The following is a 19,708-nucleotide window of genomic DNA, read 5'->3' on the forward strand; positions in this document are numbered from 1 at the left end:
TTTAACAGTATAACAGTACTAAACAATTCCAATAGATAACATTGGTGTCATTACCTTTTTGTGGCTAAAATCCAACGGCAACGGCATTAGCAACGGCATTAGACTTGTGTTTTTTTGTCCCAACGTGGTCTTTTACATCGCCAATTCCTCCGTGTCCGATCAAAAAATCTTGTCTGCGCAAGGTGCAATTCGCGTAGTTTTCACCCTTTTTGGAACGGATAATTATTCCCGGATAGGCTTTTGAATATTCTTCACGGAATGACTGCAGTTTTCTTTTCGGTTTAAGACTCGTTTGCGATTTTTCTCCGGCTGATTCCATGATCGTTCGCTTGTTTGGAAACAATGGCAACAGGTGCCTCGTGCTTGGCAGCGGTGCTATAAATAGCCTTGCGCATGGCATTCGGAATGGCTCGATAGGAAGTTACGGGAAGCAGTGTCGATTGTCATTGTTGTTACGCGATTTCGTGAATAAAACTTTAAAAAAAAAAATTTTTTTTAATTAATGAAAAACCGTATTTTCTATCATTGCAACCGTAACCCGGAATAGGTTGATGAAAACCGTACTAATTACGGGAAAACCGGAGTAGTTGGCAGGTATGGGGACGTCCCGATCCAGGTTTTTGCACTTCCGATCCGATACCGATATTGTTTTTGCATTTCCGATCCGATACCGATACTGACCGATACTGACCGATACTGGCCTATCCGAGCATGTATTAAAGTTTAAAGTTATTTAGCCTACTTAGTTGTCAGAATCATGTTGAAAAGGGTTTTAGTACTCTTGATAACAACTAGCCAGCTGAATTAGGGGAGTTTGAATAATACACAATGATTGGTAACAAGAAACTGACCTGTTTATTCAAGGATAAACACAAAATAGACAAAATTATACATGACAAACAGAAATGGCATCATTGAACTAGGGCTGGGCGATATGGCCTTTTTTTAATATTGCGATATTTTAAGGCCATATTGCGATACACAATATATATCTCGATATTTTGCCTTAGCCTTGAATGAACACTTGATGCATATAATCACAGCAGTATGATGATTCTATGTGTTTTGATTGATTGATTGAGACTTTTATTAGTAGGTTGCACAGTGAAGTACATATTCCGTACAATTGACCACTAAATGGTAACACCCGAATAAGTTTTTCAACTTGTTTAAGTCGGGGTCCACTTAATTCATTATATCTGTATCAGTATTATATCTGTATCATTCATGATACAGATATATACTATCAGATATATACTATTATCATAATACAGTCATCACACAAGATAATCACATTGAATTATTTACATTATTTATAATCCAGGGTGTGGAGGGGAGCGCCTGATGTAAGTGTCAAAAAGACAGCCAAAAGAGTTTGATATGAGAATAAATCTAAAGTTAAAATATAGGGTAGAAATGCACCCATTTGCAGGAAATGTAGTCTTGATTTTCAAAACGTTCTTTCAAGGCTTGCATGTCTACATTAAAACATTCTTCTTCATACTGCATTAATATATGCTACTTTTAAACCTTCATGCAGAGAAGGAAATCACAACTAAAAAAATCACTAATTTTTTCATACGGTGTTGATTTGGAAATTTTTGCCTGCCTCGGCATTTTGATGGTGTGGACGTGTGGCACCGAATGGAGATAAGCGTCTCGACAGACGTCACAATATTTGAACAATGATGACGAAAACTGTTGTCTCTGTCGTGTCCGTGTGTCGAAAATTGTTATGTGCTTATTTTTTTATTTGATTTTGTGCGTGGCATAGATTTGCCGTGCGCAGAGGACGCTTGAGCAGGCGCGCACCTTAGCGGCTGCGCTAGCATCACAGCTAACGTTAGCCATGCCGCTACCTCGCTCTCTGCTGGGAGAGGACGTATACCTATGTGACGTATGACGTGTCAGTATGTGACGTATGACGTGTCAGTATGTGACGTATGACGTGTCAGTATGTGACGTATGACGTGACAGTATGTGACGTATGACGTGACAGTATGTGACGTATGACGTGACAGTATGTGACGTGTGTCGTGATAGTATGTGACGTGTGTAAGAAGGTGCGCTCGCTGTCTGTGAGAGGGAGACACAGGAAAGAGTGAGAAGAGCCTGTCGTGTAATGCCAGCAGCTAAAAGCAACTGCGTGAGAATTGTGGATGTGTTGAAGGTGTGCTGGAAAATGCGGAACGGAAATTACGGAGCAGCAGAAAAGTGGAATGTATTATTTAAATAGGTGCGTTGGAAAACACGGACCGGAGTTTTTTTTAAGCTGGATCTGGATCGGTATTTTCCCATGCCTTGCCGATACGCAATTTTTGGCAAATATCGGCAGCCGAACCGATCCAAATATTTGATCGGGACATCCCTAGTATTGATTAAATCGGTATATCGTCTTGGCCTCGTTTGACCTCATGGCCATTAATGAACAAGTACTGTCACAACACAGCAGCAACAGAACCAATGTTGCAATAGCGGTAAGAAGCAAATAGCATATAACACTGATGAGTTGATTGTGAACAACAGTGCTGCAAGTGTAACATGCATGCATTTTAAACCGCATGGAGAGCTAAATAAGGCTGCTAAATGCCCACAGGAAGTTGTCTGCAGCCTGACTTTGTTGTACCACCAATTGATTTCAGTGTGTGTGTGTGTGTGTGTGTGTGTGTGTGTGTGTGTGTGTGTGTGTGTGTGTGTGCGTGTGTGCGTGCGTGCGTGTGTGCGTGCGTGCGTGCGTGCGTGCGTGCGTGCGTGCGTGCGTGCGCGCGCTCCACCCAGGCTCAGATGTGAGTCGATGTTATGGCTAATGAGATTCATCAGTAAAATGACCTCCTGTGCATGCTTTAGCGTGTCAGTGCACGTGTTATAATTTGTCTCGGCCTGCTCCTGCTGCGTGCCCTTTCATCATGTGGTAATAATAGTGGTGGCGTGATGTCTCAGTAAGGGGCGCTGCTGCGTGTGAGGGTCATGATCTTGGATGAGAAGCACGCCTGTATGCAGTATGTATGTCTGTATATACATATATGTGGTGTTGGAAGAGGACACAGTTATCAGAGCTTTCATGTGTTGCTGCTATGTTGTCACATCTTCATCTCCCTCTCAATAATATCGCCTTACGACATAAAGCATGCCCGTCTTTTGATGAAAGGCGTCTCAGAGAACCACTACCTGAAGATATGTATAGCATAAACACAAGACGTCATTTTCCAAACACATACTACAGAAAAGTAGAGGTCAGAATCTTTGGGCACGTCACGATTCGATCTGATTCTCGCAATGTATTAGTTGGTATAATAATGATGTCTTCTAAGACAACTGATCATTTGAATGCCACGAGAATAACAATAATCTGATGAATGAGAACACTCATAGGCACATTCATCTTCAAATATTAAAAACACATTCTATAAAGGTGACATGATTCTAGTATTTTCACATTTAGAAAGCAACATTTATCACCAAAGATCTTAAAGTAAAAAGGTAAACATGTTTCACATGTCATATATATTTAATTTCAACAAGTCAAGTCGATGTCGTCATAGATGTCTACTGGTTCTGGCCAACGGCCTGACTGGGGGGGCCAGACTTCTGGGACAAGAATGGGAAGTGACGTGTGTTGTGGAGGTGAAAGGTCGTTTTGAATCTTGTGGGTAATTAATTGGCGGGCAGCCGTGATTCTCGCATTGTTTTGAAGATCAAGTGTCATTGATTGTTAGTCTCGTGCGAAACCCGGTCCATCAATCAATCAAAGTTAATTTATATAGCCCTAAATCACGAGTGTTTTAAAGGGCTGCACAAGCCACAACGACATCCTCGGCTCAGATCCCACATCTGGGCAAGAAAAAACTCAACCCAATGGGATTACAATGAGAAACCTTGGAGACAATGAGAAATAAATAGAAAGAATGAGGCAAAGAGGAGTCGATAATAATGATAACAGTAATAATACAGACAAAGTGCAAACTAGATAAGAACCAATTAGTAAAAACTAAGTGACAAGTGCAGGTATACTTTTCAAAGTGTCAGGTCTGAAACGAAAGTTTTTGAAAACTGGCTCCATATTGGTAGTGTGGGAAAGTCTTAAAACACTGGCATTGTCGTTTCCATGGGGCGAAGAAAGCCGCCAAAGTACCAGAGAATGATGACGTTGCCGCCTCCTTCCCGCTCTGTCGCTTCCCCGACAGGGAGAAGGCATGCTCAACAGCTGTAAACCACAAAGCTGTAGTTACTACTATTAGCACTATGGCAACAAGACCTCGTCATCATCTATCAACTAGACATGCAGTACAGACACACACACATTAATAATAATAATCGACACGTCATATCATTTTAAATGCACCCATGTCAAGCTTGGGTCACCAGAAGAACAAATGCTTGTTTGTCTTCTTTACTACTGTACATTACTGCTAAAACCATTGTTTTACCGTTTTAAACTGTACTATTAATTACTTGTGACGTTTAATATTAAAACGTTTTTTTAAGTATGGGATGAGAACGAGACAATGTTGGTGAATTGTGTGTGTGGTCTATACTGACAATTATTTCCTTACTTTCTCTCATTGGACAAGATTTACTTTTTAAAATAGTGCACGTACAGTATCAAACACTCAATACTACATACATGATTCTATATGTGAACAATCTAACATTCTCATCTTTATTTTCCTATTTGTGTGCACATCCTTCAAACACTTTCTTCTGTAGGCCTTTTTCCAGCAAAAGTTCAGGAACTTAAGGTTCCTGGATCTTTAGGTTCCTGTAGGAGTGTGTGGTTTGGGTTTCCACTGCATTTCACAGTTCAGGGTAGTTTATACAAATCAGGCTGATGACATATGGAGGAGTGGTTTACTATATTTCTACACTCATACCATGTAAATAGACAATATTAGGTCACAGTTCTCTTACTAAAAAGTAAGAAAACGAAATACAAACCAATAATATCCAAAACGATATGCTTTAAAAAATAAAATGTACCGAATTCAGGCTTTTGTCTGCAATGTCCAACAGTCAGGAAGTCGTCCTCTCGGTAAATGATGAATTTGTGGGGGTCAGGCGATTATTTTGGGTCCATTTCAGCTGTAAATAACAATATATAAAGAATAAATGTCTCACGCCGACAACACGAACACATCGGCTTAAGCGTTAGCTTGTTAGCATTAGCATTCCGTTCACTTGAGTTGAGGCTAATAACTAGATAGAGTGTCACTGACTACTTTTACAACATGTAATAAAGTAAAGTAAGTAAATATTTGATGTTATTTACCTTATTTACCTCACTGAATACCACTGATTTTCACACGTTTTTTGTCATACGTGTAGCTATGATAAAGGACACATGTTTTGGCGAGTTTTATTATTCATAGTTTGCTTAACAGTAATAGAATACTCTTATATGCTATAAGTGACCAGACGGCCGAGATCAAAACTGGGAATATAATCCCAGAGAAGGGGGAAAAAAACGATCAGCTATTTTTAAGTTCAAGAAACAATATGAGTAGGTTATATACACATGCGTATATCCTACATAAACAATGTATGAATACATTAGACATCTGTATATCTTAGGGACCTATAGCCCGTAGTATGACCTATAGTTCATATCCGGGGTAACTCATAGCCCAGTAGTTCAACAGTAATCCCCAAAATGACCCCATTCCAGGTGTCAGGTAAGTGTGGCAGGGCCTTTTCCGGTTTATCACATATTTTGTCCCACACATTTCACGAAGGTGGGCTACACAAAATTGGGTTGGAAAGCTAGACTAAATTTAGACTTGTATAATACTGTATAAAGTAAAGTTAGCTAACATATATTACCCCCCCTACACAACCTACTCAGTGGCCTAGTGGTTAGAGTGTCCGCCCTGAGATCGGTAGGTTGTGAGTTCAAATCCCGGCCGAGTCATACCAAAGACTATAAAAATGGGACCCATTACCTCCCTGCTTGGCACTCAGCATCAAGGGTTGGAATTGGGGGTTAAATCACCAAAAATGATTCCCGGGCGCGGCCACCGCTGCTGCCCACTGCTCCCCTCACCTCCCAGGGGGTGATCAAGGGTGATGGGTCAAATGCAGAGAATAATCTCGCCACACCTAGTGTGTGTGTGTGACAATCATTGGTACTTTAACTTTTAACTTTAACTTTATCTGGATTGTGGTCCTAACTTTTACCCCTGTTGGCTTTTACAATCTTTATCTTCATCATTTATTTAAACTTTATGTTATTCAAGTATGACATTTTTAAATGTAATTAGTTTCATTGACAAGCAATTCTATTATGGTCATACTCTTGTTTGCTAGCAGCTACGATTTCAGTACTATTGAAGATCTTTGCTCCTTCTCAACTTTGTGGTAATATTCTTAATGTTAATGTTAAATCTTACTTGTGAAAAGTAATCCCCCGATTCCTATTTTCAACAGTCCGCTCATTTGAGCAGGAAAACGCTGAACACCAGCCCGGCATCTTTGTTTTCTACCTGTCAACTGTCAGTTTAGGCTGCTCGCCGGCTCCTCATCACCACTTCAAGATGGCGGCCCAATTTCTCGCGTCACAGCAGCCAATGCTGCGTCTACTTATAAGATGTCTATGGTTGCATCACCATGCTAGCTAATCAAGCTATGACGTAGCTCGTAGCGTCAAGATTACAGTATGATTCCATTTACCCAAAGCGCATTTCTGCTCTCGTTGCCCACTCCAAGACTCCAAGAGGCAAACTATCGCTGATGTGACTGTAAGCATTCTAGGGAAGCTGTGGAATGAGGCTAGTTTCAGTGGATGAGGACTCTTCAGGACTCCCAGTCAACATTCTCTTAAAATCTCACAGTTTTGTAATCAAGTGTGACGTGCAGAAGTAATTCCACCTCAACGTCTGTCCAAACAAAAGTCACTTTCTTTGCGCGCATCTGCCATCACTTTTTTTTTTAAGTGTGACCAAAGAATAGAACTTAATGCTCGTGCGCTGTTTCTTCTTCTACGGTTTTGGTGGTTTCAGTGGCTTTGTTTGCATTAGTGTTGTCCCGATACCAAAATGTATTTCGGTACTTTTCAGTACTTTTTGGTACTTTTCTAAATAATCGGGACCACAAAAAATTTCATTATTGGCTTTATTTTAACAAAAAGTCTTAGGGTACATTAAACATATATTTCTTATTGCAAGTTGGTCCTTAAATAAAATAATGAACATACTAGGCAACTTGTCTTTTAGTAGTAAGTAAACAAACAAAGGCTCCTAATTTAGCTGCTGACATATGCAGTAACATATTGTGTAATTTTGCATTCTGTTATTTTGTCAACATTATTAAGGACAAGTGGTAGAAAATTAATTATTAATCTACTTGTTCATTTACTGTTAATATCTGCTTACTTTCTCTTTTAACATATTCTATCTACAGTTCTGTTAAAATGTAACAATCACTTATTCTTCTGTTGTTTAATACTTTACATTAGTTTTGGAAATTTGGGTATCAATCCGATACCAAGTAGTTACAGGATCATACATTGGTCATATTCAAAGTCCTCATGTGTCCAGGAACATATTTCCTGAGTTTATAAACATAATATACATTTTAAAAAACGAAAGAAGATTTTGTGACGCTAAAAAATATCGATGTAATCATAGTAGTATCGACCAGCTACGCTCCTGCACTTGGTATCATTACAGTGGCCGTTAGGTGTGGATCCACCAATGGCGTTTGTTTATACAGGTAAAAGCCAGTAAATTAGAATATTTTGAAAAACTTGATTTATTTCAGTAATTGCATTCAAAAGGTGTAACTTGTACATTATATTTATTCATTGCACACAGACTGATGCATTCAAATGTTTATTTCATTTAATTTTGATGATTTGAAGTGGCAACAAATGAAAATCCAAAATTCCGTGTGTCACAAAATTAGAATATTACTTAAGGCTAATACAAAAAAGGGATTTTTAGAAATGTTGGCCAACTGAAAAGTATGAAAATGAAAAATATGAGCATGTACAATACTCAATACTTGGTTGGAGCTCCTTTTGCCTCAATTACTGCGTTAATGCGGCGTGGCATGGAGTCGATGAGTTTCTGGCACTGCTCAGGTGTTATGAGAGCCCAGGTTGCTCTGATAGTGGCCTTCAACTCTTCTGCGTTTTTGGGTCTGGCATTCTGCATCTTCCTTTTCACAATACCCCACAGATTTTCTATGGGGCTAAGGTCAGGGGAGTTGGCGGGCCAATTTAGAACAGAAATACCATGGTCCGTAAACCAGGCACGGGTAGATTTTGCGCTGTGTGCAGGCGCCAAGTCCTGTTGGAACTTGAAATCTCCATCTCCATAGAGCAGGTCAGCAGCAGGAAGCATGAAGTGCTCTAAAACTTGCTGGTAGACGGCTGCGTTGACCCTGGATCTCAGGAAACAGAGTGGACCGACACCAGCAGATGACATGGCACCCCAAACCATCACCCAACCATGCAAATTTTGCATTTCCTTTGGAAATCGAGGTCCCAGAGTCTGGAGGAAGACAGGAGAGGCACAGGATCCACGTTGCCTGAAGTCTAGTGTAAAGTTTCCACCATCAGTGATGGTTTGGGGTGCCATGTCATCTGCTCACATGTGTGTAGTCTGTTCAAAGTTAAATTGATTGTCTTAATGGTTAATGATTGGACAGAGTGAAATTTTGTCTTGTCTTTGTTAACTATAGGCCATTTTTAACACATCCAACGTTCTGATTCTGGTGTGTAGTGAAGCATGTATAGCTATCACTCGTCCTACAGGGATGATACATGTAAGAAACTTCCTTAATTAGTCGCCATGGAGATAATGATTAGTGATTTAGAAGTAGTTACAACACTGCTGACTACGGATAGACATTAGCCGCTAGCTAGCTAGCCATGTCTTAAAGCACCTCTTCCTGAGGGTGATTCAGTGTTATAACTTCACCTTTGTCTTTAGTTATTAAGCCAAAATATGTCTGTTCTCCCTTTTCTGTCTACACACTGTGTCTGCTTTTAAGTACTCCGTGATTGTGCACCTCCGAACATGCTTGCCTGCATGACACGACGTGACGGCGGGTGGGGGACCGGTACTTTTTAGAGGTGGTATAGTACCGAATATGATTCATTAGTAACGCGGTACTATACTAATACCGGTATACCGTACAACCCTAGTTTGCGTACAGCGCCACTTATGCCGAGGCACTGTTTTACATCATTCTCACACAGGAAACGTTGCTGTGGGGACATTGCCCCAAGTCTCTCGCTTCTTTAGGCCGTTAAACATGTCCTCCGTTTGAACAAAAGCCTCCTCGCACATTCACAGCTTCTGGAACTTTCCCACCTGTGCTTCCGAGAACAACACTGCTGAGCTTACATACGCATAAACACCCCAAATACGGTCAGGAGGCTCTATTCCCACCTTACACCCGCAGGTCACATGTGCACGGCGTTGAAAAGAAGAAAGAGGGTCACAGACGGTGCAGATTATAGCGGCGCTCCCAAAAAGAAAGTGGTGAAGGAGTCGAATTGAAGAGTTACGTAACAGCTGGAGTCAAGCAGGGGACGACGCACATGCAACAGAATACAAATGTCAGGTTTTCTTGGCGTAATCCTCCTTTTTTTGGGGATAAGCGTTTTAATCCTGTGTCAATGCCACAGGATGTTTGCGTCATGATACAGTTGAGGAGAAGGTTTGTGTCTTCAAACTGGGCTATTATGCAAATGTATCATACACACATCAAGTGCCATTGTCGCCTAGGCTTCATATATGTAGCATTTTGTACTATTTGATGCTAATCCTGTCCTTCTTTTCAACATCGCACAGCTTGGCACCACGTTGCCATGGTGATTAATGGAGTGCATCTAGAGCAAGTAGGACATGTTTTTTCCCTTCTTTTTTAACTACGTGCAGCATCTATAATAGACGATTGCATGTCATTTATTGATTTATTTCACCCTAATTATAGCTCAAACTCATTTCTAGGTGAAGTCGCACCTTTCCTTTTGGCAATAACAGCGTCCCAGAAAAGTGTTACTTTGTGTGTAAATCTAATTAATCTGTTCCAGACACCCAAAAAACAAATTTTATGGAGGGTAATTATAGTTTTAGAAATAGGAAATAATGCAGAAATACATTTAAATGACACATAAAATGGATAAATGAACATTTTATTTCACTTTTTAATGAAGTCAATAGAGTTTCTCACCTTTTTGATCAAAATGCTGCCACTTGTAACTGTCTGTAGTCCCATAATGGCTTGTTTTGCGGTTTTACATATTAAAAAATCAAAACAATGAGTTAGCAAAGCGTCGGACTCCTTAATTATTTTGAAAAAAATTCACTGACGGACGACTAGTTTGTTACACATAATGTTTGGTCGTACGATAAACAATAACTCGGGCAAAGTTCAGGCCAATTGTGTTTTTCGTGAATCCAAATCTTACAAATTGTGGGGTGTACGGAAATCGACTACTGTATTTCCTTTTCTGAAGATATATAAACGGTGAATGTTTTTTAAATTAAATGAATTATTTTGAGCTTTACACCTTATTTTTTTGCAATGGGCTGTCAATTGTATTGCCACTGACCTTAAATCTAATTATTTATTATCGAAAGATGAAAAAATGTATATACTTTATATGCATGTATACAGTATTTACCGATGAATAATTATAATTATTTGATAACGCCCTGTAGTATTTACACATTTAGATTTGTTTTATAAATAATAAATACATTTATTTATTTTATTTTATAAATAATAGAAATAGATTATTTACTATTGTAAATTATATGATCAAATATATATAATTTGATGATATATTATTAGGTGCTGGAGGAATACACATTATTTAGAGCTTCAAACCTCTTATTCATGCACAATTGTATTGCCACTGACAGTGCATATTTTATATGCATATGCATTTAATAATTATTGCCCCCGTAGAATGTAAATATTTAGGTTGTTTTAACTATAGATACATTTAATAAATAATGTATTATTGTATATTAAATGAGCAAAAAAGCATGTAAATACATTTTAATTATTTAGAACTACAAGCCTCAAAGATGCACTGCAGTTATAATTATGTTGCACTGACAAAGTCCATTCTGTTCTATCTGCATGAATAGCAATATGTTTATTAATATTATGGTTGTAGTTTGGTGTCCATCTATTCTATTAAAAACTGCAGACTTTGTGTTTGGTTATGTATTGGATGTCATTAGCCTATGCAGGTGTACCTAAAGAAGTGACCCATGCATCCTTTGCCCACACAGCATGAGGGGTCCATTAGAGAAGAAGAGCTTAATGAGGGATGCCAGGCCGACATGGGTGCAGCGTGGTGGCGCCGCGGAGGAGGAGGGATGAGACACGACCATTTAATCAGACCACTTAATGGTCTGTAACTTTTTATTACATCACCGCAGGGAGCTGCACCACGGCAACGGCAGGGGTCGAGGGTCGCTCGTTATAACGCAAGCCAAGTCGAGCCCGATCTTTTATTGTGACTTTGGCCCGGGCACCTTTGTGGCGACAAATATAAAAGATATTCGCTGTGGCGAAACCAGCCTGGCTGCCATTGTCGCGTTGTTAATAGCGACAAAGCGCTCCGTGTCCACTGCTGACTGGCCGGGCCACTTTGTGTGATGGAGAGGAGCTGCTGGAGGTAGAGAGAGCAAGGACGGAACAGTGGACCGGAGGTTGATTTGGATCAGTGAGGATTAACGATCATAAAGCGGATCTCTTCCTCCACACGGCTTTAGGGACGTAAATCTGATGGGAAAGAATGGCGGAACAACGGAAATGTGGATTTACGCACACGTGTCCTTTTAAATGGCTTCTTTGTGTAACAGGGTTCTTTTCCAAACTCTTGGTCAATTTCCCTCATAGTAAATAATACAAAATGATCTGTTCCAGGGTCAAACTGTTACCATCATAACACTTTTAAACTAATGACTGCTGTTTAATGAACTAAAGTACTGTAAATGCTCCAATTAACGCTTATAGTCGCCGGGTGCATGGTCTACCAGAGCAATCAGGTCATGAAATATTGACACTAAATCTACGCCGGTAGCAAACCTTCTAGGGTTTTTTTTGGATGGCAGTAGCTGCATTTGAACTATCATGATTGATCGGTGTCAAGCAGCTTTATGTACCTCCTCATGCACTTTAAAATGTGTGATACACTTGCCGTACTGTTGTCTACAATGTACTGTATGACTACATTTACACTAGGGTTGTCCCGATTCCAATATTATGTTACCGGTACTTTGATACTTTTCTAAATAAAGGGTTCTACAAAAAATTGCATTATTGGCTTTATTTTAACAAAAAATCTTACGATACATTAAACATATGTTTCTTATTGCAATCAAAGAACAATTTTGTCCTTAAATAAAATAGTGAATATACTAGACAACTTGGATTTTTAATCTACTGTTGCTATCCTGTTATTTTCTGTTTTAACATGTGCTATCTACTCTTCTGCTAAAATGTAATAATCCACCCATGGCGTTTGTTTACATTCAGGAGCACTATCTTTTGTTAGCTGTGACGCCTGTAAAGCTATTGTATCCTCCTACGATGTATAGTAAAGCATGTTTAGCTATTCCTCGTCCTGCAGGGATGATACTTGTAAGAAATGTACTTTATTTTTCGCCATGGAGGCAAGGATTAGTGATTTAGAAGTAGCTAAAACACTGCCGACTGTGGATTGATGTTAGCTTCTAGCTAGCTAGCCATGTCTTAAAGCACCTCTTGCTGAGCAGCGTTTCAGTGTTATAACTTCACCTTTATCTTTAGTTTTTAGTCCAAAATGCGTCCGTTCTCCCTTTTCTGTCTGCACACTGTGTCTGCTTGTAAGTACTCTGTGATTGTGCGCTGCCGAACATGCTCCTCTGCTCGTAAAACCAGTGATGTCACGACATTACGACAACCGGTACTTTTATTTATCAATTAGTACCGCGATACGATACTTGTACCGGTATACCGTACAACCCTAGTTTACACTGCAGGCCAATTTGGATATTTTTTAGATCTGATTTTTTCCCGCTGACTGTTTACACTGCAATGAAAATTAGATTTTTATCAGACTCCAGTGTAAACGCGCACAGGCCCCAATGTGGCCCCAATGTGGCCTCGACGTCACTTGCATGCACAGTGCGATAAAGTGAAAACAAACGAAGTTGACCGGGAAGAAGTCGCTACTACTACAAAATAAAATAAGTTGCCACACCTTCAAAATGTGTGTTTTTTGTACGTGAAAAAAAATGAAAGTAATATATTGTATGAATGGATGTATATAGTGTAATGTATTTGGGAGGGTTGTAATCTTTTTATGGTTAAGTAGAGGAGACAAGGACATCAGCGTGGATCTACATGAGCTTTATTTTTCAACTCCCATGTAAGCAAATACACCACAGCCTCAATTCCAGTCCTTCAACAATCGCTATTTCTTCGGAATCAAAATATATATTGATATATTACATATAGCCTAATATTTGTAGACTATTGACGCGTGACGCACTGAAAATTCAGTCGTCCTAAATAGACTTTGCTCACCGAAACCGGATGTTGCGATGAAATATCCACTTCCGCTTCCACTTCCACTGGCGACTTTGTCTTTCCGGCGCACACGGGTGACGTAGCTGGCACAAAACTGAAGAAAAAGTCACATACAGGTCGCATTGCCATTTGGACTGAAGTCACATTTGAAAAGATCAGATTCCAATCGACCTGATGTAGCCGAATCTGATGCAAAAAGATCCGATTTGAAGCATTTTGGAGCGTTTCGACTGGCAGAAAAAATCAGATCTGTCACTTTTGGGGGGGGGGAATTTGATTTGGTGTGCAGTGTAAACCAGGCCATTGTCAGCACTATTAATGCTGACTGAGCAGTTTGCGCTTTACTACTATTACAACAGTGGTTCTGTTGCTACTGTGTTGCGCAATATGCGCGTCAATAAATGACCACGTGGTCAAAGAGAGCTTTTTCGCTTTCTCATGCACTATAGGGCTGCACCATTAACTGACATCAAAGTTGTAATTAATGCGATAATGTTACCGCAGGAGGCTGAGGTTTAAGTTTTTTTTCTCCGCCGTCACCAGCATTTGAGTGACAGACATGTTCGCCAATAGGAATTGCTGAGCCTCATGTTTGCTCATTACTCGCTTTAAACATGGGGAAAGACTTCTTACTCTTTGCATCACTTCTGTCACCTGAGCGTGTTTATTTAACAGTAGACTAGACTGAACGCTGTGAGCCTTCCTTTTAGTCTCTAAAAGGCGCCAGCTTCATTTGCACATACAGGAAGCACAAACAGACAGCCTCCCTACTCGCCTGTGAGTAGGGAGGCCGGGAGTGCCACAAAGTAACAAGAATTAGGAGGAAACCGTAAGAGCCAAGCCAAATGTCTCGTTGTGGGGATATTTCAGCTTCATATCGGAGGGGCAATATGAGCCCATCAACACGCACAGACGAGAGAGAATGTCAAGTGATGGCAACAAACATAAAGACAACGCCCGACCTTGTACTTCCAACTGGGAAAAAAATTGCACTTTTAAGATGTTCAATATTAATTTAAGTACATTTTTGTCGAGTTTATTTTTGTTTATTTATTAAGAATTACCAAGTTATTTACCTTCCAATTGTATTACAATGGTAAACAATTCTACAGTCATGAGAAAATAAAAGTGTATATCCTTTTAAATGGTTACTTGCGTAATTGTTACATAATATGATTCCATTATAAAAACTGTATATTTTTATCGACTATTTCTTCCGTTTAAGAGCACAATGCAGACGAAAGCTCTGAATCTGTCCTATTTTTAAAAATCAATTGTGTGGCACCTTGAGACAAGAATATGTTGATTGACAGTCTAAAAATAACATAACTGTTATTTTTTACAGTTTATCCATTTTTATGTATAAAGTATAAACATTGCTGTTTGAATCACAATTTTGCAGAGGAAAAATCGCGAGTATTTTTTTCCCCCAAAATTTTGCAACAATAACTCCAAATCATTATTGAAGTTGTGTTATAATGAGTTGTTGTTATTTACGGTGAAGTAAAACTCCTCAGCCTTTGTGTACAGGGCGCTTTTTAACAACAATTGCTGTGTGCCTGGAAGGCTAGTCTCTTTAAATCAGTGGTTCTTAACCTGGGTTCGATCGAACCCTAGGGGTTCGGTGAGTCGGCCTCAGGGGTTCGGCGGAGGTCAAGTCACACCTGACTCATCGTGTAAATAAAAAACTTCTCCCTATCGGCGTACTATGGATACCCCCAAACAATATTCCCTTTAATTTTCCATCTGATTTACAGGTGTGTCATTTGTTGTGAGTTCATGGACTGTGTTGGTTTTGTTCTTTGAACAAGGTGATGTTCATACACGGTTCATTTTGTGCACCACTAAAAAAACATATAACTTTGTTTTGAATATGAAAAAGAAAACATTTTATTTATCACTAAAGAAGGCTTCGGTGAATGGGCATATGAAACTGGTGGGGTTCGGTACCTCCAACTAGGTTAAGAATCACTGCTTTAAATTAAGACTAAACAAAGTTGATTTTGCGGTCTATATTCTGCTCTTCATTGACTACCAATCCATCCATCCATCCATTTTCTACCGCTTATTCCCTTTGGGGTCGCGGGGGGCGCTGGAGCCTATCTCAGCTACAATCGGGCGGAAGGCGGGATACCAATGTCAGCCATATTATTCTGAGCAGCAAGGACTGACACATCTGTCCAATGTCTCATTTCCTGTTCTATGGTTATCATCACATTTTTGTATAGGCATTACAAAGAAACAAAAAGAACCCAAGCATGATGTGTTGGTGCTAGTTTGCTAACAACCTTGTTTTCTCTCAGATCTTTCTTTCCTGTCTTTCTGGGTCATGGAGCCCGCACCCCCGCCCCCTGCCAATGTTTTGATAGGGTCTCAAGCCAGCTGACAGTTGGCTGCTTGTCTATTTTTATCGCACCACTCTCGCCTGTTGATGGCTCTAGATAACTTAAGTTCTGTGCCTTCAAGCTCGTCACTGCTGAAGCTTTTACACTAAAAGGTGCAATCAGGAAGTGAACAGATTCTGATGGAGATTTTAGTTTATTATAATAAAAAAAACATCCCAGGTAGTGTTGATGACTTTCTGTTCCAGTACTTTCAGTATTGTATCATCTGTCGAAAAAATAAGCAACATTGCACCACTGGTCGCTCCGTGCATGTTCTCTAAGTTCCTTACAATGTAAGCTAAAAATGGTAAAAGGAGACACCATTTGGATTTATTTCTAAACTGCTAGTGTCGAGGGATCTAGATTATAGTTTTAATAATGATTTAAAGAAAACAAAATAATTTTTTTCCGCCACCTACGCTACAAAAATGTGTTGAAAAAGCTGGAATTATTATTATAATGTTTTTACAAAGGTCTTTATTTTTGCCTTACTTTAAAGCGTTTGATGTGAAGGGGCATGTATTGTAGATTTAATAATGATAAAATAAAAAAATGCAGATTGTTGGCACCTTGCTTCCTTCCTGTTGGTTATAAAAGTGACAGGAAATAAAAACATTTGATGTTTGCGTAAATTTCTAGTTTTGAAAAATGACCTAATTTTAACGCTTCCCACGTGAAGAGACATGAATAAAATACAAATGTTGTCTTTTTGGAGGGATGCACCTTCCTCCTGTTGGTGTAAGAATATCCACAAACATATATCATATACAGTGCATTCGGAAATTATGAATTGTTTTTTTATGTGAGCCTTTTTCCAAAATGGAATATATTCATTTTTGTCCTCAAAATTCTACACACAATATCCCATAATGACAATGTGAAAAGCTTATTTTATTTTGCAAATGTATTAAAAATTAAAAAAATCACATGTACATAAGTATTCACAGCCTTAGCTCAATACTTTGTTGATGCACCTTTAGCAGCAATTACAGCCTCAAGTCTTTTTGAATACGATGCCACAAGCTTGGCACACCTATCTTTGGGCAGTGTCACCCATTCCTCTCTACAGCACCTCTCAAGCTCCATCAGTGTGTTGGTTTTCATCCAGGATATCTCTCTACATTGCTGCATTCATCTTTCCCTCTATCCTGACTAGTCCCCCAGTTCCTTTCGCCGTAAAACATCCCCACAGCATGATGCTGCCACCACCATGCTTCACTGTAGGGATGGTATTGGCCTGTTGATAAGCGGTGCTTGGTTTCCTCCAAACATGACGACTGGCATTCATGCCGAAGAGTTCAATCTTTGTCTCATCAGACCAGAGACTTTAGTTTCTCATGGTCCGAGAGTCTTTCAGGGGCATTTTGGCAAACTTTTTTTTATTTAGAAATGGCTTCCTTCTGGCTACTCTACCATACAGGCCTGATTGGTGGATTGCTGCAGAGATGGTTGTCCTTCTGGAAGGTTTTTCTCTCTCTACATAGGAATGCTGTAGCTCTGACAGAGTGACAGTTGACAGCTCTTGGTCACATCCCTGACTAGACTAAGATGAATGCAGCAATGTACAGAGACATTCTGGATGAAAACCAATGCTTCCCACCCAACCTAATGGAGCTTGAGAGGTGCTGCAAAGAGGAATGGGCAAAACTGCCCAAAGATAGGTGTGCCAAGTTTGTGGCATTGTATTCAAAAAGACTTGAGGCTGTAATTGCTGCCAAAGGTGCATCAACAAAGTATTGAGCAAAGGCTGTGAATACTTATGTACATGTGATTTTTTACTTTCAATACATTTGCAAAACAAAAATAAAATACTTTTCCCATCGTCATTATGGGGTATTCTGCAATGAGGTGGCGACTTGTCCAGGGTGTACCCTGCCTACGGCTCGAATGCAGCGACCCCAAAAGGGACAAGCGGTAGAAAATGGATGGATGGGATGGATTATGGGGTATTGTCTGTAGAATTTTGAGAGCAAAAATAAATTTCTTCCATTTTGGAATTAGGATGTCACAACAAAATGTGGAAAAGATGAAGCGCTGTGAATACTTCCCAGATGCTCTGCAAAACCTTGTTTACTTATTTTTAAGCTGTCAGTGTTAAGGAAAATACAAATATTGTTGTATTCTTTTCAAAACCTAGTTAAACAATGTGCAATGTATATCATTTATCTCGTATATTGTCTATATCGCCCAACCCTCATGGCCATGTTTGCAGTTTCCCTTAAGTTGTCCTTATAGATAGGATCGACTGTATATCTATTTAAAAAAGTGCAATGCTTGTGCTAATTCCACTGGCTGATTTACAACGAGGCGCATCCCTGCCAAAAGTTCTGGGGGGCATTTAAAACAGCAAAATGCTTGTTCCAGAACGTTCCTATTTAATGATCAACAATCCACATTTGAGCTGTGTCAGGCGAGGTCGCCTTGCCAAAGGATGTTTTCATCGGGGCCAAAACGTTATGAGCCTTGTCGAAAAACCGGCCATTGCTTAATGAAGGACACCTTGGCTTGTGCTGCTCAGTGCAAATCAGATGCATACAAACCTGAAATCTTTTCATAGAGCAACTCTGTTCAATGTCTTTTTGAAGGCTATTTTTGGTATCAAAAGTGATTTCTTTTTATACCTGCATTGCTATTTATATCTCTCTGTCAGTGTGCAGGGGAAGAGAACTGGGTCGACAGTCGGACGGTGTACATCGGCCATAAAGAACCCCCTCCGGGAGCTGAGGCCTACATCCCTCAGCGTTACCCTGACAACCGCATCGTCTCCTCAAAGGTCAGAATCCCCTACCTATTACTCCTCATTGCTGTTATTTTGTTCACCTTTTAAGCTCACTCCCAGCCATCTTTGATATAATAATGTACCATATTTGTCTTACAGTATACCTCCTGGAACTTCATCCCCAAGAACTTGTTTGAACAGTTCCGAAGAATTGCCAATTTCTACTTTTTGGTCATATTTCTGGTCCAGGTGAGCATTTATTAGAGGGATTAAAATGCTTAAAAGGAAAAGAAGTGCTGCTGCATAGTGAAATGAGGCCATGTTAGTTTTTCCTACTATCACTAATATGTGAAATGTCACGCTGTGGGTAGGAGTCATTCAGCGCAGTGCTTGGTAGTATTGTGGATTATACTTGTTTTATTTCTGGTCACTGACACGGTTGTACTTTATTTTTATTACATTCTATTCAGCCCTCACTATAAAGTAGAATTGGATGGATTTCTCGCTTGGCAGACAGCTAACATTGTCCACTATAACTGTCCAGGAGGCTGCAGATAGATTTACTGCACAGTCATTTTATTGGCAGTAATTTATTATGTATTCACAGCGCAATAACCCTTAAATCAACAAATGTAGTCAAATAGCGCGGCATATCATAAATAGCCTGAATAAAAAAGTATAAGATATTGATGATAATAATAGTTGCTTTGTGGTTTAAACTATTGAAAATACATCAAATATTTTGATACACTTCCAATCTATTTAGTATAGTAGTTTTATATCAGTTACGTACACAGATTAATATGCAACATGTGTACATATTCCCTGGAAGAGAAACATAATGAAACAGTTTAGAAAATATTTTATTTTGAAAGGTGTGTACCTGAATCCTGCTGGAGTCTCGCGTGTTATTTACTATTAGTTGTCCACTACAAACTACCAAGAGCCTGAGGAACTTTACTAGTAAAACTACAGTATTTTTCAAACAAGCCACAGTAATAGGGCCGATTTAGGGATGTAACGATATCAAAATCTCACAGTGCGATATTATTGTGGTATACTGTATGTC

The 19,708-nt window shown here is 39.5% G+C and overlaps 1 protein-coding gene across 5 annotated transcripts in view; it reads left to right on the top strand.

Moving 5' to 3' along the window:
* Nucleotides 1-19,708, top strand: part of LOC133613585 (phospholipid-transporting ATPase IH-like) — an 80,024-nt gene that overhangs the window by 10,824 nt on the left and 49,492 nt on the right. For all 5 annotated transcript variants that reach the window (XM_061971236.2, XM_061971234.2, XM_061971237.2 and 2 more), the window contains exons 2-3: nucleotides 18,571-18,693; nucleotides 18,799-18,888. In XM_061971236.2, coding sequence (XP_061827220.2) covers nucleotides 18,571-18,693; nucleotides 18,799-18,888 — 213 coding nt within the window. The remainder of the gene's footprint in view (nucleotides 1-18,570; nucleotides 18,694-18,798; nucleotides 18,889-19,708) is intronic.

This window comes from Nerophis lumbriciformis, linkage group LG13, assembly GCF_033978685.3.
Source record: "Nerophis lumbriciformis linkage group LG13, RoL_Nlum_v2.1, whole genome shotgun sequence".
Lineage (NCBI taxonomy): Eukaryota > Metazoa > Chordata > Actinopteri > Syngnathiformes > Syngnathidae > Nerophis > Nerophis lumbriciformis.